Source organism: Gekko japonicus, unplaced genomic scaffold (genome assembly GCF_001447785.1).
Source record: "Gekko japonicus isolate JY-2015 unplaced genomic scaffold, Gekko_japonicus_V1.1 scaffold48, whole genome shotgun sequence".
NCBI classification, from domain to species: Eukaryota; Metazoa; Chordata; class Lepidosauria; order Squamata; family Gekkonidae; genus Gekko; species Gekko japonicus.
The window spans coordinates 1,422,282-1,445,340 of NW_015174273.1; the positions used below are offsets into that span (position 1 = coordinate 1,422,282).

At 45.7% G+C, this 23,059-nt stretch overlaps 1 protein-coding gene across 1 annotated transcript in view; it reads right to left on the minus strand.

Annotated features, from left to right (window-relative positions):
- Window positions 1-1,446: 1,446 nt before the first annotated feature.
- Window positions 1,447-23,059, minus strand: part of CHRNB3 (cholinergic receptor, nicotinic beta 3) — a 31,209-nt gene continuing 9,596 nt past the window's right edge. The window contains exons 4-7 of the mRNA XM_015423722.1: window positions 13,014-13,123; window positions 6,734-7,607; window positions 4,124-4,243; window positions 1,447-1,515 (exon numbers count right to left, since the gene is read on the minus strand). Coding sequence (XP_015279208.1) covers window positions 1,447-1,515; window positions 4,124-4,243; window positions 6,734-7,607; window positions 13,014-13,123 — 1,173 coding nt within the window. The remainder of the gene's footprint in view (window positions 1,516-4,123; window positions 4,244-6,733; window positions 7,608-13,013; window positions 13,124-23,059) is intronic.

Sequence of the window (23,059 nt, forward strand, 5' to 3'; positions counted from 1 at the left end):
CGTCACTTCTGGGGTGGCACCAGAAGTGACCTTGCAGTGTTGGCACAATGCCAGTCATCAGGACTCCAGCGCCCCCATGACTCCAGAGGTTGGCATCGCACAACTCTAATAACCCCCCTTTTGTTTGCCAACACACCAGCATCTTCACAGACAGATGTTGTGTTTCACGCAGCACATTCTGGTCACACTGCAGCTCTCCAAGAATGGAACATACGCTATTTATGTCATAATTGGCCCTGAGCACTTAGTTTTCATTGACTATCCCATATACTTATTTGGGCCACACATAACACATTTTATTTCTCTGGTCTGGGGACAGGGGAGAGAAATCTGCACAGCCAATCGCCCCACTTCAGAGAAGAAGATGCTGTAAAGTCGCCTCCACGCCTGAGAGGAGAGGGATGGCAGGGTCTCAGTTAATCACTCTCAGCATTCCACAATTAAGGATACATCAATCTCCAATTTTGACATATTTATTTCCTGTTTTTGCCCCAGAACTGAACCCACACACATGGTTACCATATAAACTAAGCTTATTGTCCCTGCCTGATCCTGAAGAAGCGTGCTTTGCACGCAAAAGCGTACACTTTGAATAAAATTTTGTTGGTCTTAAAGGTGCCACTGGACTTAAACTTTGTTTGATCCTTGCATCTGTTAAACATCTTCATTATGTTGCATGATCATTTACTGCTCGCCCTCTACCTATCTGTATGAACTGGTAATTTTCAATTTCGTTTCTGTCTCTGTCTGGACTCTAATTGGCCCTTCCTAGCAACTAAACCCTCCACCGCTCTCTTCCTATATGTAATGGCTGAGGAAATTCTGTTTCACTGAATCTGAAGAAGTGCACTTGCACATGAAAACTTATACCTTGAATGAAACTTTGTTGGCCTAAACGTGCCACTGGACTCAAACGTTGTTCTACTGCTTCAGAACAACATGGCTGCCCGCCTGGACACATCGTATATGAACCAACTTACATGGTTATTCCACCTCTCCTTTTCCAAGGTCCATGGAATTTACAGAATTCACAGCCTCTTCCTACAGTGTTAAGAGTTTTTTCTGTTAGCTCTTGGCCAATGCACAGACAACATTCTGACTCTTCGGGTGGTTTATTTATTGCTTTTTATTAATGATGCTCACACCTACACGCAGTTCTCCACTGCCATGATCTAAGGATGCTATTGTCTGATAACATTCAAAGCAGTGTTATGCCCACATACAGTACAGTTCAGTATTGCAGCATGTTTCTACTTCCTGTGCTTGGGTGACCACTAGTGGATGTGGCCACCAGATTGGAATGAACATAGAGATAAAAACTGTATTTGTTACCATCATTAAATACCTCAGTGTGTATATTTTAAATACTATCAGGCTTAGGAGTGAGCTTGTATATGCTCGTTTAGACCACACATACCACACGTTGTGTGAAATCATCTTACAAGGTTATTCTGCCTCTCTTCGTCCAAGACCCATGGAAGAGCTACTGCCTAGCGATGTGGGCAGGATTATGGAATGGCAAGAAGATGGGGCAATGCACGCTAACAGTCAAGGGTCAAGGATATCGGGCCCAATGGGAGGTCCCAGATTTAGTTTTCTCCAGGTACTATTTTAAGTGCTATAGAAACCTGCAATATTATTTGGCCAGAAACAGAACAGAAATGAATGTGCATACCCTGAGCAACGTCCTTTATATATTTCCAGTTCTGAAAATCTACCATTTGGTCACAGCCTTGTGGGGCAAACCTAACCATGTTTACTCAGAAATAAGTCCCACTCAGTTCACTAGGACTTCCTAGTGCAGTCCTAAATCCATGGGATTAGAAGAGTGTAACTCTGTCTAGGATTGGACTGTGGCCAAATCTGCATTTGTCTTTCCCACCGGTGTCCCAGCCTTTTGACTCCATCTTCAAAAAAGCTGTCTACATTTGGTGTCGTTTTCACACCTCAACAGTGCTAGCATACTTTTGCACGTCCACATGTTTATCGTCCTTTGGGGCGGCTCCACTGTCATTGCACCTCCACACTGCTTTAAAAGAATCTTCTCCAAACAACAGTCAAACAAGCATAGAGAAATACAGCATCACAGCAGCACGAAACTGATTTTAAAATGCAAATGCAGATTCGACCTGTGAGGACTACAGTCTTAATGTGAACCTGTGCAGGAAATCCAGGAAGAATTCCAAGGCCAGTGAGATGTTGACATTAATCTCAAATGTCAGCAGAGGAGCGCAGACACCCGCTGAGTTTGGTAGGCACCAGTTTTAGTTCACACCTCTCAAGTGCCATTCATTGTGAGAAAGAAGCAAGAGTTCCACCTGGTTTCCAGCAGCTGAAAGCTGCAACCAGGTCCAGCTTTGCTAAAGCAAAGAGAAAACTGAGGACAGCTTTCAAAAATGAAAACAAATACGAGGTCACCTGAAACAAAGGGATATTTCTGTGCTTTGCACTCATTCATCATAATATTCCTACATCTTTATTGCACAGTAGATCAGTAAACATAATCATTAAGTTTAGATATAGAAGAAGAGATTGGATTTATACCCCGCCCTTCACTACCCAAAGGTGTCTCAGAGCGGCTTACAAACTCCTTTCCCTTCCCCTCCCCACAACAGACACCCTGTGAGGTAGGTGGGACTAAGAGACCTCTTGACAGAAACTGCTCTTTTTTCAAGAAGAGCTCTTATCAGAACTATGGCTTGCCCAAGGCCATCCAGCCAGGTGCAAGTGGAGGAGTGGGGAATCCAACCCGGTTCTCCCAGATTAGAGTCCGCGCACTTAACCACTACACCAAACTGGCTCTCTATATGTATTTTTAATGTATATTAAAATAGAAAATATCTGTGCTTGTTTTTTTAAAATAAAACATATGCTCATGCCCTCTCTTGATACATTGTAAACATCTTTTTTTTTTAAAAAAAAAAAAATGTAGTGCAACTGATACACAAGGATCTCATCTTTTCCGTAGACTCTTTGCACCAAATGGGATATTTACACTGGACTTCTGAAATCCTGATACTAAATGTGGTGGGATAAGTTTATTTCCTATAATGAATGATAGGTGGTCTCCCTACCCCCACCCCCGAGGCCGGGGGTGACAGTGGAATTCTGAAAAAAAACTTCCCAGAATCACAAAAGGGGTATATTACTAATTTTTAAAGGGGCCTCTTTTTCAAAGAGCCAAAGGTCTGCCATGCCATGTCTTGGTTCATTAAACGATGCCTTGTTTGCTCTGACCGCGAATGTCTCTCCAAGGTGTTAGATGGGGGGTAAAGACTGAACCTATAACCATAGGCATTCACAGCACATGTGCTACCATTGAGCTATAACCCCTTTGAGAGAAGATGCACAGCACAGCTGCTGCACACCTAATCCACAGCCGTATTACTGTAGCCGGTTGGAGCAGCCACACAGCACCCAGCCTGAGAACACAGCATCAGAGGGTTATGGCTCTCTCTCTGCAGGTGCCGATCCTGTGAGTCATAGCAGATGGGCTGTGCAATCCCCATACCAATAGGATGCTGCTGGGGAGGTTCCAGGGAAGAGGAAAAATCAGCACAAAAAGGGCTGGGAACCCTTGAAATAGGGCATATCCACACCTAGCATGAACTCCTTTGCATATTAGGCCACACACCCCTAATGTAGCCAATCCTCCAAGAGTTTACAGAGCTCTTCTTACAGGAGCTACTGTAAGCTCTTGGAGGATTGGCTACATTAGGGGTGTGTCACTTAATATGCAAATGAGTACCTGCTACAAAAAGAGCCTCCCCCTTCCCTCGTAGCTCTAGTTTTTCTCACAGAAAAGTGCTTAAGAAAGGCTTGCCGCTTCTTGGCCTATTCCATCCAAGTCAGCAGATAAACACCTAAAATAGAACGGAAGTTGATTTCTTAATTTGTGGGACAATTTTATGAGTTAAAACTCTATTTTAGTGATAGTGGCACTCTTATCAGCAACACCAGTTGCTGCCAACAACAGTGTTCTTTCCCCACCCTCTGTGTACCCATCCTCTGGGTACTCTTTAAACAAGAAGCACTAGCTGATCACCAGTCCCAAACTCCTGCTTTCTTCCGGCAGCAGATTCTCAAATAAGGAAGCATGGCCTTCTTTCTACAAACCACTTTGCAACCACGTCTTTAAAGCTGGGGTAAATATAAGAACAGAACCCATCACTGACACCACCAAAAACAGCCACAGGAAGATCCGGTCCAGGACCTGAGCCACAAACTTCCAGTCTTGCACTACCTAGAAAAGAAAACAGCAAGAAAAGTTTCACTCTGATTTTACAGAACTTAACATAAATATACTGAGAATGTAACAATTAAATATATATACACACAAGGGGGGGGACCCCTAAGGACTTGCAGGGGGCACCTCATTTTATCTCCCCCCCCCCACTATTCCCTCTTTCTCTTTTCCAGCTTCCTCCTTTCCTTCCCTACCCACCATGCAACCTATATTTATTTACCTCTCTTTCTTCAGCTTTCCCTCCTTCTCTCTCCCTGGCAGCCTCTACCCAGGAAAATGATAGCTGGTTGAGCATTGGCAGCTTCTGGGCCAAGCCCAGTTGCATGGTGGAGAACCCATACCTCCTTGTGGAGGGCAACCTACTTTCCCCTGTATCCCCCGTTTTCTTTTCCCTTCCTCCTGGCAGCCCCTGGATCCTCAACCTTCCCTGTCTTCTGGTCTCCCAAACGACCCACCAACCCTTTATCTGCCCTCCTTCGTTTATGCCTTTATCTGCCTTTATCTGCCCTCCTTCGTTTATAGCACATCTTCTCTGCAATGGGAGCTCAAAGCAGCTTCTATCCTTCTCTGGCTTTTGTGGGGGCGGGTGTGTGTGTGTTGATGACCATTAACTAGCAGCCGGGCATGGGTGAGTCATGGATGCTTCATGGTTGCAAGACACCTGGGCCTGGCCAAGTCACCAGCTGCTGGGCCTGGCCACTCCAGTAACTACCTAATTAGGGTCCATCAAGCTGATCTGAAACCCTCATATGGTTTATTAACCAGAATTCATCTTATCTACAGTTTCACGTGATGTACGAACTCAAACACCTTAGCTTAATTCAGGCTTGTTCCCTATTTAATTATTTATACATACATACATGCCCTGCCTTTCTCCAGAAGGGGGTCCAAAGCGGCTTATATCATTCTCCTCTCCATTTTATCCTCACAACAACCCTGTGAGGTAGGCTAGGCAGAGAGTGTCTGACTGGTCCAAGATCACCCAGCAAGCCTCCATGGCAGACTGTGGGTTCAAACCGCATTAATTCCCCAACTACGGAGACAACTCAGCCAGAGTGAAGATGAAACCAGTATTTTTCAAGACAACCATGATCTGCGTGATCATTCACATGTCAAATCTGGGTTTCAGAAACTAGCCATTACTAAAAGAAACCGTAGTTTTCATGTTATATCTAAAATGAGCCACAGTTTCCATCCTTGAATGAGAAACATACTGAATATCACTTGGGTTCTTAAATATCAGGCAGTGCTAATGAGCTAATAGGTTCTAATCTCCTCATTTGCAGCGTTAACTGGTGTTGACAGTTTGGGTCAGCCATTTAGTGCAGAAATGCAGGAGAAGAGGCATGAAAGTCAATCATGTCGCATAACCAGCGCTTCATGAAAGGTAAACAATTATCCAGGCCTATTAGTTTGACGTGGATTCTTTTGTCTATCATTAACTTTGCTAGCCTTTAATAAATTAAGTGCAAGCACGTCATTTTTTTAAAATAGATTGAATAGAGGGGAGGCCAGAAAATAAGGCACAGTCTACCTCTAGGCAGGTGACCTATGCCCTATAGACCATCTAGAACCTGCCAATATTCTTGCAAAGGATGCTGTAGCAAGGCCCAGTTTATGTTCTTTCTTTCTTTTTTGAAGTACCCAGTTTATGTTCTTACATAAGACCGCATACTCAAGATCCCTGAATATATGTTGGTGGTGGAAAGTGCCGTCAAAGTTCCAGTTAACATATGGCTATCCCATAGTGCTTTCAAGGCAAGAGATGAACAGAGGTGGTTTGCTATTGCCTGCCTCTGTGTAGCAACCCTGGACTTCCTTGGTGGTCTTCTGTCCAAGTACAAACCATGGACAACCCTGCTTAGCTTCCCATCTAGCCTAGGTCATCCAGGTCAGGAGCTTAATGTACATTAGTTATGCCTTAACCCTTGGAGTCTCTTAAAAGTGTACACTTGCCTTGAAAATGTCAAACCACTACGTATTGTTTATTATAGCAAACTGTTGTTCATTATAACAAACTGTTGTGTGAAATCCTATTAAAATTTCTATGGAGTTATCTATGTTATACTATACTATATAATAGATAAGATCGACAAGATAAGATCAAAATGAAAATATAGTATGAGAAATTGGTAGAATGAGTAGGTAGAATGAATACAGATTTTTTTAAGTTAATAGGTCATGTATATTTTAAGCTATATTCTTATGCCATTACCCCATATATATCTTGTTAAACATTTGTTAAGCTATTATACCATATACGTTTTACATACACACACACACACACACACACATATATATATATAAAGAATTTCTGTAAAATTGCCCTCACACTAGGTTTTTTGGTAGTTAAATTTTCTGTTTTTCCCTATTCCTTCTTCTTTTTTTTGTACCCCTTATAATAAAAATGTTAAAAAATGCCAAACTACATTGATGGGCCATGTGAACGTGCAAGATCAGAGCCAGCCCACCACTAATTTAGCCTACCTGTCTGATGAAATGTTCCTTTTTAACATGCCTGGAGATATACTTAATGGAGTCAGCAGCTTTTTCCAGGAAAGCAACCACAATTTTTTCTCCGTCTTTGAATTGTTTGTGTTTGTGTTTCCTAGCTGGCTTCTGTTTCAGGGATCCTTCGGGATCAGAAAAGGAAAAGCGATCCACGTGCCCTTTCATGCAGAGCAGCCTCGGGAGTTTCTGAAGGAAGAGTCTTTTCACCCAAGGAGCCATCGGGTGGTAGGTTGCCGAGGAACGATGGTGCACGTTGATTACGAAAACGGTCACGATGATCGAGAGGGTCACAAAAATCATGATAAAGAGCAAGTATTCCCCAATCAGAGGTATGACTTTCGAAGACGAGGGAATGATTTCTTCAATGACTAAGAGAAAAACAGTAAGGGAGACCAAAACGGAGGTCGATAGTGATAGTTTTTCTCCCTCGTCGGAAGGCAAGTAAAAAACGAGAACAGTTAAAAATGACAACCCCAGGCAAGGGACTATTAAGAAGAGAGTGTAAAACAGTGGGAGTCGTCTTAAAACGAAGGAATAGGTTATGAAAGGGTAGGAATACAACCCATCTTTTCTGTTTCCCTTCATACCCTTGGCTTTTAGAATTTCCCATTCCCCATTGTCAAAGAAATCTGTCCGGTCCACATTCTCATTCACCAGGATTAAGTCAACCATTCGGCCATCGTAGGTCCATGATCCAAATTTCATTGAGCAATTCTGCCTATCGAATGGGAAGAAGGTCACGTCCATAGTGCAGGAACTTTTATAACTGGCCGGAGGAGTCCAGACAACGATCCCATTGTATTTGACAATCGCCTTAGTCATCAATGAGCCTTCAAAGCGACCGTCAGCACTGGGAGGGAAGAAGAGGGAAGAACTGGTTTTTGCATGGTACCTCAGGCTGCTCTTTCTATCTGTTTTTCTTTTGTTCTGATTTTCTCCCTGCACCCTTGGTAATGGTAGACAGGCGCTTGCTAAAAATAAAACCTGCAATATATTACCTCAAGTCCCAGCAGCCTTTGAATGCTTACAATCTATCCTAAACAATTTCAGAGGGTAGCCATGTTGGTATGCCATAGAACAGTTTAGATTCGAGACCAGTAGCAGAGACCCACGGTTGCAGGACAATACCCAGAATGTCCTTCACAATGTAGGCTCCTTTGGAAATCTAACCAGCATGGTGTGTTAGTTAAGAGGCAGAGCCAGTGTGGTGTAGTGGTTAACAGCAGCAGACTCTAATCTGGAGACCCAGGTTTGATTCCCCACTCCTCCACATGAAGCCCACTGGGTGACCTTGGGCCAGTCACAATTCTCTCAGAACTCTCTCAGCCCAACCTGCCTCACAAGATGCCTGTTGTGGGGAGAGGAAGGGAAACTGATTGTAAACCACTTTGAGACTCCTTAAGGTAGGTCCCGTTCACACTAGGCGATTTGGGCCGGGAGCGGGACAGTTCGGGGCCGGATCAAACCGGCGCGATCACACCACAACATCTGGGAAGCGTCTTGCTTCCGTGCCCGAACTGTCCCTTCCCCGCACAAATCCGCCGCAAACTGAACCACCTACCTTAGGTGGTTCAAATGGACGCGGCGCGGCAAGCGGGGCGTTTGATCGCCGGCGCGTCCTCGCGCCGGCACAACCCTGGTCCGGATCCGAACTGCGCATGCTCCGACATGCGCAGTTCGGCCGGCTAGGCGTCTGACCTGTGTTTTCTCCCCGGCGTTTGATCGCGCCGGGGAGAAAAGGCGCCGCGGCCAGGGGATCCAGGGGATCTTGCCGCGGCGTCTCAACATTGGCGCGGCTTTTAAAAGCCGCGCCTTAAGAGGCTTTTCCCCTGCCGTGTGGCTGGGGCCGTAGAGAAAAACAGGGTATAAGAACTAATCTTCTTCTTCTGCTTTTCTAACCAAAGCATTGAGGAAGAGCCGTTAGCCTATTTCCTGGCCATTGTCAACAGGTCTGAGTCATGCCTGCTACCCAAGTTGACACAGTCAATTGCAACTGGTGGACATATCCCCTTCCTGTTATATCACCTATGTATTCCTTAATAATATCACCTTACAATAGAACGTTTGAATTATCCAATGCCAACTCAGATTCTCTCACCAATGGGTTCTTGAATCCTGAAGTCCCACCTATTGTAGCATAACCCAAATTTCATGATTGAGCAGCCAGATCCTGGATTTTGGTCCCGTGCACTGCAGATCCTAGAGCTGCACCAGTTTTGGGCAATAGTACTGCAAGCCCTATCCAAGCCCAGATAAATCCAGGGGAGTAAATAAAGGCCTGTCAAGCCCTCCATTTTTTTAGTTGACTCTGCTCCTGAGCCTTCTTCCAGTACTACTGCACTGAAATAACTGGATCTCCCAACCAAAACAGGCAGAAGTACTGGAAGAAGTGAGCAGTGACTCACGAAAGCTCCTACCCTGACACAAATTTTGTTAGTCTTTATGGTGCTATTGGACTCTTGCTCTTTTCTACTAAAACAGGCAGAGGCCCTGGCCACACATGCCGGAAAACGTGAGGGGGGAGGCGTGGCTATTTGCGCCATCGCATTCTGATCCGCCATTATGCGATCAGACACGACGGTGGCGCACCGGGGTTTTGTCCTTCGGCGTGCACTGCAAAGAGGACAGCCGGAGGGAAAAGGCATGCGCCAGCGCAATCACACCGAACGAGTCCGTCTGCAGCCCGTGGCAAACCATTTGCTAGTAGATCTTTGCAGGGACTTTTTAACTGAGCATCTTCGGCAGCATACCACAGGTTGGCCATGGATGTGCTACGCTTCCCAAATGTTGCGGTGTGATCGCACCCCGAAAATCCGCCCAGCATTCGTTCCTTTCGCGCGGCAAATTCTCTGTGTGACCGTGGCCAGAGTATGCTTTTTCCTTCTCCCATTCTGCTTCCCCTCCTGAAATTGTTCTTCCACATCTTTGTACCTGTTCCATCTCTTCGCTTCTCCTCTTTCTGTTCTCTTCTCTCCTCCAGCCAGTCTGCACTCATAGCGTCCTCACCTGGCTTGGAACTTCTTCCTTCCTATCCTGGAAATCCTTCCCTGTCCATCCCTCTGCATTTTGTGATCCCTTTTGAGCAACCGCTGCATTCCTCTCTTCTCTCTGGGTTGGTTTCTCAGGACTAGCCCATGGGAGGAAACCATTTGGGCCCAAAGTAACGTTAAATGAATATTAACTTGAAGTAATACAACTGAACATTAGGACTGTACAAAAGTGAATGGGTTCTATTAGAATGCCAGAAGGAAATTGCTACTGAATTGGTCGCCATTGAATATTTCAGTCTTGCTGTCTTGTTCTGCTGCCATTTTGCTTCCCATTGCTATCCTGTATCTTTGTTGAGTCAGTACTCTTACTCTCCGGTTAAGAAGAGGAAGAGATTAGATTTATACCCCACCCTTCACTAAGTCCCAGAGTGGCTTACAATCTCCTTTCCCTTTTCCTCCCCACAACAGACACTCTGTGTGACGTAGGAAGGGTTGAGAGAGCTCTTTCAAGAACTGTCCTTGAGAGAACAGCTCTGAGAGAACTTGTGACTGACCCAAGGTCACAGCAGCAGCTGCATGTGGAGAAGTAGGGAATCAAACCTGGTTCTCCCAGATCAGAGTCCACGCCCCTAACCACTACACCAAACTGGCTCTGTTATCGGTCCCTTTCCTCTTTTTTTCCTTGGAAGACTTATTAAGCCAAAATGGGAACTGTGTATAAACTAATTTTAGAGGGTAGCCACATTGGTCTGCAGTAGAAGGGAGCTTTGATTTTCAAAAGCTTATACCCCTAAATCTTGCGGGTCTCTAGGGTACTACGGGACTTGAATCTAACAGTACGTACACTAGACTCAAAAGATCCCAGTTTTACATGCTCCTTCGGCGTGCACTGCAAAGAGGACAGCCGGAGGGAAAAGGCATGCGCCAGCGCAATCACACCGAACGAGTCCGTCTGCAGCCCGTGGCAAACCATTTGCTAGTAGATCTTTGCAGGGACTTTTTAACTGAGCATCTTCGGCAGCATACCACAGGTTGGCCATGGATGTGCTACGCTTCCCAAATGTTGCGGTGTGATCGCACCCCGAAAATCCGCCCAGCATTCGTTCCTTTCGCGCGGCAAATTCTCTGTGTGACCGTGGCCAGAGTATGCTTTTTCCTTCTCCCATTCTGCTTCCCCTCCTGAAATTGTTCTTCCACATCTTTGTACCTGTTCCATCTCTTCGCTTCTCCTCTTTCTGTTCTCTTCTCTCCTCCAGCCAGTCTGCACTCATAGCGTCCTCACCTGGCTTGGAACTTCTTCCTTCCTATCCTGGAAATCCTTCCCTGTCCATCCCTCTGCATTTTGTGATCCCTTTTGAGCAACCGCTGCATTCCTCTCTTCTCTCTGGGTTGGTTTCTCAGGACTAGCCCATGGGAGGAAACCATTTGGGCCCAAAGTAACGTTAAATGAATATTAACTTGAAGTAATACAACTGAACATTAGGACTGTACAAAAGTGAATGGGTTCTATTAGAATGCCAGAAGGAAATTGCTACTGAATTGGTCGCCATTGAATATTTCAGTCTTGCTGTCTTGTTCTGCTGCCATTTTGCTTCCCATTGCTATCCTGTATCTTTGTTGAGTCAGTACTCTTACTCTCCGGTTAAGAAGAGGAAGAGATTAGATTTATACCCCACCCTTCACTAAGTCCCAGAGTGGCTTACAATCTCCTTTCCCTTTTCCTCCCCACAACAGACACTCTGTGTGACGTAGGAAGGGTTGAGAGAGCTCTTTCAAGAACTGTCCTTGAGAGAACAGCTCTGAGAGAACTTGTGACTGACCCAAGGTCACAGCAGCAGCTGCATGTGGAGAAGTAGGGAATCAAACCTGGTTCTCCCAGATCAGAGTCCACGCCCCTAACCACTACACCAAACTGGCTCTGTTATCGGTCCCTTTCCTCTTTTTTTCCTTGGAAGACTTATTAAGCCAAAATGGGAACTGTGTATAAACTAATTTTAGAGGGTAGCCACATTGGTCTGCAGTAGAAGGGAGCTTTGATTTTCAAAAGCTTATACCCCTAAATCTTGCGGGTCTCTAGGGTACTACGGGACTTGAATCTAACAGTACGTACACTAGACTCAAAAGATCCCAGTTTTACATGCAATGAAGGTGATCTTCTGCCCAGACACGGAGAGCGATACAGGCAGAGGTCACCCCGGGTGAGGTGCGGGGGCGGGGCACATGACAAAGCCCCGCCCCCTGCTTCCGGCCACCCCGCTTCCAGCCCTCATTCAGCCAGGAGGAGGCAGGAGAAGAGGGAGGGTAAGTTGCTTCCTCCCCGCCTCTCCCCACCCCTGCCTGCCTGGGGCCAGGGAGGGCCTTAGCGGGAGTCCTCGCACTCCCGCCGGCCTTGCAGGTCCACTGCCGGGCCCCTGATGTCAGGGGGTGTGGCATATGCTAATGAGTTATGCTAATGAGTTCCCCTAGTTCTTTTTCTATGAAATGACCCCTGGATACAGGCAACAAGTATAGATGCTGAATCATCTGGTGCAGTGGGCTTCAAACCGTCCAGACCCCAGGACCTACCTTTAAGCTGAGCAAAGGACCCACTGAACTGCAAGCATATGGCAGGAGTCACATGGCCTCCCAGTCATGTGATGGAAGAGAGGGAGAGTGAATCTCTGAACTCCCCTGTGCTAAAAAGGAATTTCTTTCATTGCTGAGTGACCTTACCTCATTGTCTCATTGCTCCTCTTAGAGTGTGTTGAAAGAGAGGCAGGAGGTGTGCCAACTTTGCTCTCTATGCTTATTATTGTTCACTGTCTTTACTGTTTTTGCAACCGGAATCACAAACGGCAAGCTCTCTGTGCATGCATACTATCAGCTCCTCCCACAAAGCACTCAAAATTGGAAGTTCTATAGGAGTCTGCGACCGGACTTGGTTCTCTGACCCACCCAAGAGTCTTTCCCATGCTTTGAAGACCCCTGGTCTAATACACATGCTATATAACCACTCACCCGTTTCCAAAACCATGCCGCAGTACCTGTAATTGCCTTTGTGCATGTTCTTTCCCAGCTACCCCACCTCTGTCTTTCTTCCCCTCCCTCATTAAAAATGTAGATGGTAGGCTTCTGGGGCCAAGACCTTGTTTTGCAGAATACCATGTGCTCTAATTAAGTCACATATAAATAAATCACTGCTTTTCCCCCCTCAGGCCCCCACAAATGAACATGTACATTAATTACATAATTTTGCTATACATCAATTTAATTATCATTGTACTCACTTTTCAAACAGCACAATATCTGGGAGCCAAAGCGATTCAGATGGGACCCGAATTGCAGTGATCCCACCATAGTCCTCAGGATTCCAGCACAATGTGTGGTCGATCCATTCCTGCCATTATCAGAAAGAGCATCAGCAGTGTTCCACTGTAACTTCCCCCAATTAGTTAACCATTCCCATGCTGAAGAACACAATCATTCTGGACCGCCCATCAGCTCTAAAGAGGGCCAGCCCAAGGAAACGCATCATCCTGTGACTGCAATCAAGCACATATCTAAATCCACACAGGGCCATAGCCACACAGGAGCCACACATCAGGCTTGTGACACTCCTTGAGGATATTCCAGGCCCTTCTGAATATCCATATCTATTGTAGACAGAGCCCAACCGACAAAGAAGATTCAGAGCACAGGTCAAACACAGCCTTCCAGTAGGGAATAAACTCCAGTATGGAATAAACCAGTTTGGTGTAGTGCTAAGGAGCACGGACTCCAGTCTGGGGAAACCAGGTTTGATTCCCCACTCCTCCACATGCAGCTGCTGGTGTGACCTTGGGTCAGTCACAAGTTCTCTCAGAGCCGTTCTCTCAAAAGCAGTTCTTGAGAGAGATCTCTCAGCCCCACCTATCTCACACGGTGTCTGTTGTGGAGAGGGGAAGGGAAAGGAGATAGTAAACCGCTCTGAGACTCCTTCAGGTAGTGAAGGGCAGGGTATAAATCCAATCTCTTCTTCTTCTCCTAATAGTAAACAACTCTGCATCTGAGAAGGAGACTAACCAGTAGTAGTAGTAGTAGTAGTAGTAGTAGTAGCAGCAGCAGCAGCAGCAGCAGCAGCAGCAGCAGCAACATTTATTGTGTATACATTGGCCATTACAATTTAAAATTTAAATGTAAACAATATACAAATTAGACAATTTACAGCACTGGAATCTGACTAACCTTTAGGCATACACAATAAGCTGTGGGTTTGGGTTTTGTTTTTTTTAAAGTCAGGGCATAATCTAGGTCCCAGCCAAGCCTTCCCCTCCTTCATACCTCCTCCATCAACCTTCCCCTCAGGGCCAAAGTACACAGGGCTTCTGCCTTCCCCCCAAAGCACTGATGGAGGAAGTTATTTCCTTGTTGTTGCTGCTCTGCATACATAGAATGCTCCCCACGGAGCAGAAAAACCGGGAAGTAAGTCCCCTCCAGTGTTGTTAGCCCTGACGGATAGCCCTTGTTAGGTTTCCAACGTTAAGCAGGGTTGGCCCTGGTCAGTATTTGGATGAGAGACCACCAAGGAAGGAGTCACTACACAGAGGCAAGCAATGGCAAAGTACCTCCGACTGTCTCTTGCCTTGAAAACCCTATGGGGTTGCCCTAAGTCAGCTACAACTTGACAGCAAGCAAAACGTGCTGTTTAGGGTATGGGAAATCAGCTTGGGACACAGAGGCATGACCCCTTCATCCCCCCATGGTGGCATTCCAAACCCATTTGGGCTCTCCTTTATTTTTTAAAAGCTATTCCTGACAGCTGCACAACCTGTTAAAAACAGAATCGTGTAGTTTGGCCCTTCTGCATGCCTGTATTCTTGTACCCTAAGTTTGTAGTCTTATTAACTTTTGGGGATATAAGAGAAAACATAGATGTAGCATTCTAACCAACATCTCAGAACGAAGCAAGTACAAAGCCACTGGGGTGAGGACTCGGAGAGAAACTACTTGGGCCCCTAATCTGTATTTTGTTAATTTGCCAAATTTTGCTTTAAACTTACAAGGGCACTCATATTTAAGTTTTTGCTATTCATTCTGATTTATGATGTGCTCACACCCTTCCCTTATTGGCCCCAAAACACACCACAGCTTTTTTGGCTACTGGCCTGGATGACAGCTATGCAGTTGCCTCAGCCCAAAGAACAAGGTCAACATGAACAGCCATGTTGGTTGGCTTGCAGGCTTTAAACAGAGAGATGTTTGCTTGTTCATTATTTATTTATTCAATTTATAGACTGCTTTCCCCGCATGCGGCCTCGGGGCTGTTCACAACATATCAGTAAAACACAGTCAACCCATCACTCAATAAATTAGAACAATTAAAATCATTAAAATCCCAAGAACTATTACAGGATGGTGCTTAAACCAGTTTTCTATCATTACCCCATAGGGGGGAGGGCAAAAGGAGGAGAGAGAAATGACATCGCAGAGGGAGGGCCAGGCACAATGGAAGCCATTGCTATCCTCAGGGCCGGCTCGAGGTGTTTCTGCGCCCTAGACGAGGCTGCCTTATGCCGCAGATGCCAACCTCCCAGTGGGGCCTGGAGACCTGGAGCCCTCTGGAGCCAGCCACCTTTTGCTGCTGCCACCACCGCCTCCTCCCCCCGCCACCAAAGGGGGGGAGGGGGGAGTCACAGCTTGGCGCCCCATCCAGGGCCCGGTGCTCTAGGTGAATGCCTAGTTCGCCTAGTGGGTGAGCCGGCCCTGGCTATCCTCAACCATAGGCTTGGTGGAACATCTCTGTCTTACAGACCCTGTGGAACTGTATCAGGTCCTGTAGGGCACAGATGTCATTTGGCAGAGAGTTTCACCAGGCCGACACCAGGGCCAAAAAGGCCCTGGCTCTGGTCGAGGACAGCCGAATATCTTTTGGGCCAGGGATCACCAGAAGGTTTTTCTCTCTGAGGGGGAATGCCGGAGGTTTCCTGGTAGAAAAGATATACTGAGGCAAGAAATACAATCCTGATGTCTTCACATCAGAGGGGGGAAAACAATAGTTAGTCCTCATCGCAAAGTAGAAAGATATGGAAACCCACCACAGAACCAAAAACACCAACTTGATCTGGAGATAATGGTGCACAATCACATGGATCTCCAGGTCATCTTGAGTAGTTTCCAACTCATGAGTTGAGGCTCACAGGTAGGTTACAGAACCCCATCTATTGGCCATGAGTCCATAGAGAGGTGTCATTTTTGTTTACTGTTACTGAAAGGATGCAGTACTAGTACAGGCGCAGAGAGAGCAAGGAATGCCATGCCTCCTTTGCCCGAATGCTAAGAGGAGCAGCAGAATGGAAACGTCATTGAGTGTGGAGAGGATTCTTCTTCAGCACAGGCATGTTCAGAGATGCCATTCTCCTCAAAAGCAGTTCCTTTCCTTGTCTCTCTGGTCAGGCCACCTTCCACACCACCACCCTGCCGGTCAGTCCTCCAATTTTCCATGGGTACAGGTGAGGTCATAACTCTGGCTCTTCTACCAGCTGTTACTCTGATGTCATGTGACTTCCTTTCGTGTGGTGACAGCGCAACAGGACCTTTGCTGCCACCAGGGCATTAAAGGTGAGCCCTGGTCCTGGGAAAGCTGAATACCACTGGTCTAGAGTTTCACACGCTGGTTCCTTCAGTTCACCTCACTGTGAAAAGCTGAAAAGGAGGCTGGGTTTTGTTTCTTTTCTGCTCAGGTGGCAACCCTGCATCATACTGTGGTGCATAAGCTGAGGTACCTGAGGATGGCATCAAGGAGAAAAAAAGAGTTCTCTACTTATATTTATTATTTATAAGTTTTTAGATTGCCCTGCGGGAATGCAGAAGGAGGAAGAAAGAGCTGGCTGACTAAAATCAATAGCAGCAATAATGGTTATCTTCTTGTGCAGAGAATTCAGATGTAGGGCTCTTACAAGTTCTCTTTTTCTTCAAAAATATGCTCCATGTTCCTTCTTGTCCAGTTAAGGATCTCATATCATATTCCTTTAGAATTCAGATGTAGGGCTCTTACAAGTTCTCTTTTTCTTCAAAAATATGCTCCATGTTCCTTCTTGTCCAGTTAAGGATCTCATATCATATTCCTTTACGTCCTTCATATCTCCTAAATCAAACATGGCACTGCTGCAAATTAGTGTAACCAAAAAGGTTGTAACAATGAAAAAGAGGTTAAAATATAACTATGGACTTAGTGTGTGCGCGTATATAATATATATTATATAATATAATAATATTATTCTATATATAATCTCTTTTTCATTGTTACAACCTCTTTGGTTACCCTTCTTGTGCAGGGTTGTGTTTTTCTCCCCTTTTTTGGTTGTGCCCACTGCTGCAAATTAAACTTATCTATCTTTCCTTCTTTATTTCTTCAGCAATGGGGAGTGATGGGTGCCAGCAGCCTGCCAGGAAGTGTGGAAAGAGACTTGCAACTCTGTTCTATGCAGGCATACTCAAAAGCAAGGGTTCTATCACGTGAACACCCACCCACCCCGCACTACAGCAGCAGCAGCAAATGGCATGTCCCTGCTGCCCTCACCGCTGACCCCAAACCCCCCTCTCCTCCTCCCCCTCTTTTTCATTGCACATGAGCCCAGAACTCCCCCTTCCCCCTCCTTCTTCCAGCCAAGCTGTGCTGTAATGCTACAACAGGGCAGAGCTGGAAAGGAAAGACTACTTTTAGATGGCTGGAAAGTGGGGGGGGGAGGATATGTGGAGTTCTTAGCTCAGCCATTTTGAAGGCTTAGCTCCACCACCTTTCCTGTGGTTACTGCATGGATACTTTGCCCACAACCACCCCACGGTACTTCCTTCAATCTGGTTTAAAGGTGAAAGCCCTGGGAAGCCCACGAGTTGTACTCAGCATGAGCACTGTGTTATGTGGAGTTTCCCTTTAAATGCAGGGGCTTCCTGACATCCATAAAGGGGAAAATCCCATTGTGAAAAAAGCCTGCCCCACTAAGTAATGGACATCTTATTCCTAAACAAGTATATACAGGATTACCTAAAGTATCCTATGTATATAAAAGTATTGGCACTTTCCAGCTCTCCCATTGGCTGTGCTGTGTGCTCCATCAGCCATTGGCCCATCCACTGCCACTCAAGAGTACTTGCATGCCATTGGTTGAGTGCTGGGTCCGCTCCTCTCCCCTGCCCACTGCCGGCTTGGCCACTCTTCCCTGTGTGAATAAGCTGCCAAAACAGCTGTCTCTCCTGATGAAGACACTTCTACTGCTGCTTAGCTCCTCCGTGGATGGATGGCTACTGAGAAGATCCACTGGCCGTCAAACCATTCTCTTCTCCTCCTGCTGTGGGGCTCACTTTCCCCTCAGTGGCTGTTGTTAGGCAACCAAGCTTGGTCCTGTCAGTAAAAAGGCAGGAGCAGGAGGCCCTTTCCAGGCCTACTTTGGCCTTTGTGGGGAACTCATTGGGGCCAGTCCTGACTAGGGCTGCCAGCTCCAGATTGGGAAATTCGTGGAGATCTGAGGGGTGGAGCCTGGAGAGGGTGGGGTTAGAGGAGGGGTGGGACCTCAGACAGGCACGATGCCATAGACTCCACCCTCCAAACCAACCATTTCCTCCTGGGGAACAATTGCTGCCAATCTCCAGGTAATGGCTGGAGATCACTCAGAATTCAAACTGTTCTCCAGGTAGCAGAGGCAGTTCCCCTGGAGAAAATGGCTGCTTTACAGGGTGGACTCTGTGTCATTATACCGGGCTGAGGTCACTTCCTTCCTGCTTGGGTCCCCACTGTGGAGAAAGACTGTATTTTTCCTAGGTAGAGGCTGCAGTGGGGGGGGGGATGGAAAGCTGAAGTCAGAGGGGCAGATAAAGGTAGGTTGATGGTTGGCTGGGAAGGAGATAAGGTTGTCAACTCCAGGTTGGAAAATCCCTGGAGATTTGAGGGGTGGAGCCTGGAAAGGGTGGAGTTTGAGGAGGGGTGCAACCTCAGACAGGTACACTGCCATGGACTCCACCCTCCAAACCAGCCATTTCCTCCTAGGGAACCATGGTTGCCAATCTTCAGGTGAGAGCTGGAGATCACTCAGAATTACAACTGCTCTCCAGATGGCAGAGATCAGTTCCCCTGGAGAAAATGGTGGGTTCTGTGTCATTATACCCTGCTGAGGTTACCACAGCAAATTGATGCTGAGTGCCCAAGGCCAGGGCATCTGCATAGAGCCTCTTTCTAGAGTTCATTGTATTTATTTCTACAATGGGCCTTATTCCTAATATTGTAATAACTCCACAGCACCCAGTACCAAAATAGAACAGAACTTTATTAGAACATGAGCAAGGCCTGGGCTGGGGCCTGCTAGGCCATAACTGGCCACAGCCAGCGGTCAACAACACAAGTGAAAAGTGAAATTAAAGCAAGAGCTTCTACCTTAATAGGTCATGGAAAAATAACTATACCATACAATAAGGGAACCTCAACAAATTCACAACTGCCCACCACGATATAATACATGTGCCCTTCACTGTCGGGAAAGGGTGGCCTTAGTAAAGATATTGCCAGACGATGTTGCTAGAATTGCCAACTGACCAGAAAAAAATAGCCAGGATTGTTATTTGTCTTTAACAACAGCTTGAAACTTAAAAAATCAGCACCGGAAAGCAGAGATCCTCTTTTTTCAGGGCTCACTACCATAAGCATAATTATGTTTTTACTGTATTAGGGCTAGTCTGTTTTTCTCCTGTGATCCATATTGGGAACTAGTGGCACCATGAGGTAAACATAAGAAGTGAAATGTTACCCTTCATATCAGTGTCAGATATAAGCTGCTTTACTTACGGTCCTATGTAAACACATGCAACCTAAGCCGTGACTTTTTTGCCATCAAGTCATAGTTATGGCAACCCTGTGGGGTTTTCAAGGCAAAAGATGTTCAGAGGTGGTTTGCCATTGCTGGCCTCTGCATCATGACCCTGGACTTCTTGGAGGTCTCCCTTTTAAATACTGACTAGGGCTGACCCTGCTTAGCTTCCAGGTTCTGACATCTGACAAGGTTGGGCTAGCCTGGGCTATCCAGGTCAGGGCAAGCCATGACACTGGGTGTTTGTTCATTTTTTAGAAGAAAATGAGCTGTAAGTAGGGTTGCCAGGTCCCCCCTGGCCACTGGTGGGGGATGGGGAGTAGAGTTGTCAGATCCAGGTTAGGAAACTCATGGAGATTTGGAGATGTAGCCTGGGAAGGACAGGGACCTCAGTGGGATCCAGTGACATACAGAGTCCACCCTCCAAAGCATCCATTTCTGCAGGGAAACTGATCTCTGTAGTCTGGAGATGTGCTGTAATCCCAGGAGATCCTCAGGTCCCACCTGGAGACTGGCATCCCTAGCTGAAAGTGCTTTATCCTTTCCCTGTTCCAACTTACCTCCCTATTGGCTTTTCCCATTGCTGGGTTCAAAATGTATGTTTACCTGCATTTTGAACACCATTGTGGGAAGTCACAGTGGGGGGTGGGGCAACTTGGAGTGGGGAAATGGCTTAAGCGTTCCTCCCCTTTCCGCTTCTCTACTTGATACCCACCCGGTGTTTTTAATTTTTTTAAGGCAGTGTCAGGGCTCTGTAACATATTCCCATATAACATACAACTATTTAATTTCATTTCATTATTCCAAGGTTAAATTGCTTTGTCTAATATACTAAGAAAGAAGCCCTATCTACTCCCCCTCTTTCAGACTTAGACAAATCAATTATATCCTCCAAGCAAGCCACGCACATTTAATTATTCCAATTAGTTCTCATAAGCCAGTTCCCTCACAGTTCTTAAAATTATTTTGATGCCTTTCTCTATACGCGAGGACCTGCAGACCAGAACAAAATTTTGCAGGAGATCCTCCTAAGTCAGCATGTAATTGGATATACCGAAGCTGCTAGGAACACACAGTCTCCTGTCATCCATTTCCAGTCAGGATCTATCAGCCAGAAGTATGGGTGACCGACTGCACTGGCTGTCATTGGTATTTTTCAAACTATTTGCTTCCCTGTGCCTCTCAAGGCTGATTTAGTTGACCATTAAAGTTCATATTCCAAAAGGCAGACATTCCATCGGTTCTTTATCTCAGTACAATTCTGTTAAACCAGCCTTAACACAAGGTAGAGACAGCTGCCATTTCAGATTTTAGGAAGAAAGGCAATATTTTCATGAGGTTGTCTTAGGAAATTAAGCCAGATGAATCTAGTATTGTTGTGAATGTCAATATTTCTGATGTTTCAGCCAACCACTGTATGATGCCAACTCAAGTCCTAGTCTTTAACTGGCAGACTGAGATTAACAGCCATGTTACATCCTGATCTACAGTGGGTTGCACCAACAACATCACCATTGTTTTACTTCATTTGGTTTAAGAGAAGAAGAAAGGTGGCAAGGGAGTAGAAGAAAGATAGTGGAGGAAAACAGAGAAATAGAGTACAAAATTAAAATTGGACTCCATGTTATTGTTGGATTACGGCGTGGTCTGAAACACTTGCAGTTTATCACATTATTGGATATCCATCTTCTGCTTTGTTTTTGCATGTGCAACTATTCAATAGGTTGCATCCAGCCAGCTTTTTTCACTCAGTCTTGCCCAGTTCCATTTATTACTACATCCCCATCCCAAATTATCTTTGGACATGCAGCAGTCTTCTTTTGTGTGTGTGGTCTAAGAGGACCCACCATCCTTTTTCACCAACAGAAAAGCTGGTTGTATCCAATCCAGTGCGTATCCTCTCAGCAAGTCCCATGCTTTACAGAACAAGGAGCTAGAATCCAATAGTGTAACAACAATTGGCCTTAAAGACAAGCTCCATATGAAACAAAGGAGCAACAGGAATATGCCCAAATGTAGGGATGATTGCAACTAGCTATCTAAAATCTTTGTCTTAACCTAACTGAAGAAAGAGTTGACTGAATGATCATATTGCCAATCACCCTTGTGCCCTCTAAGACAGAAGTAATAGTCCCCAAGGGCTGCTAAAGTCTGCTTTGCCAAGACAGAGCACTAAGAGTGCTTTTACATATCCTATCCTGCAGTACAAGCTGACTTGAGCTGCAGATGGTCAAATAAGGAGCTAATAAACAACTCCAGAGAGCAAGAGCCTTGTGTTATGCCGATGGTTCATCCTTGGCCCAACCCAGCAGAGGCTACAGATCGAAATTTTGCGTAGGGGAGGAAGGCACACTGGGGGAGAGGGAATCATAATTCGTGTTTAAATTATTTTCAAAAAAACAATCTAAGTGGAATGTAATTTTATTTTACATCCTTTAATTACTTTCAAGTTATATTTTAAATGATACGTATTTAATATAATCATAGTTGGGAACACCAAGGACTTATCAATCATTCCTTTCCGCTCATTGGCCAAGACCCTGGAAGGCTGGAGAAGGGTTGACTTGCTACTAAGCAACTGAGTAGAAAACTCTCTGCATGTTTTTCCCCTTATATATTCATAAGTAAGAGATTGACTAAGTGAATGCTGGAAATATAAAGGGAAGAACTCTGGAAGAAGGTATCTCATGGTAGATTAGGCTCTACAATATTCTCTACTGCATGGCTACAACCCTGATCCTCTGTAGTAGGAGAGAGCACCTAGACTATTGTAAACTGGGTGTATGCTACCACTGCTGTGAGCACAGAACACACCTCTTCCCACAATGTTAAACATGGCTGTATAAGTAGTATAACCTCTGCAGACCACGTGGACCACTTCCCATTAATAAACATCTGGGTGTCCTGGAAAAATATAAATACACTCCAGTGGTCTCTATTACGAGGGTCTTCCTCATGAAAAAACTCCTTACATATAAAGAAAGCTTCTTATATATAAAAAGGCAATTGCTGGGTTTCATCACTGGATCATGCATAGCTTTTGGTGCAGTGCCTCTTTCTATTGGACAGTGCTCTTTAACCCATGGGTTGAGACCCTCAGGCGGGTTGCAGAGCCCCAAGTGCAGGGTCTCAAGCACCAAAAGAGCTGGTGTTTTCTTCACTGCTTTTTAGAAGCAGCCGCTGCTATTGCATGTATGCAATAGATATTAAGGGTGAAATATCTCCTTGCCTCTCGCTGCATGTGCACTGAAAGGAGGATCAAGATACCAAGGCAAGGTCACGTAGGGATGAAGACGATTCCTTTGTTTAGTGTATGCAACTACATGCAGGCTCATACACTTTGGCTCCTTCTCTTCCTGTCACGTGAGTGTGATTTCATGTGCCTCTCTGGCATATGCATTGCACACAGCTCAGTGAAACCCACGCAGCTGGCTTTTGGAGGTGATCAAAATAGAAGTGAGGCAATGCCTGTCAGTAAAGCTCCACATATAGCTTCA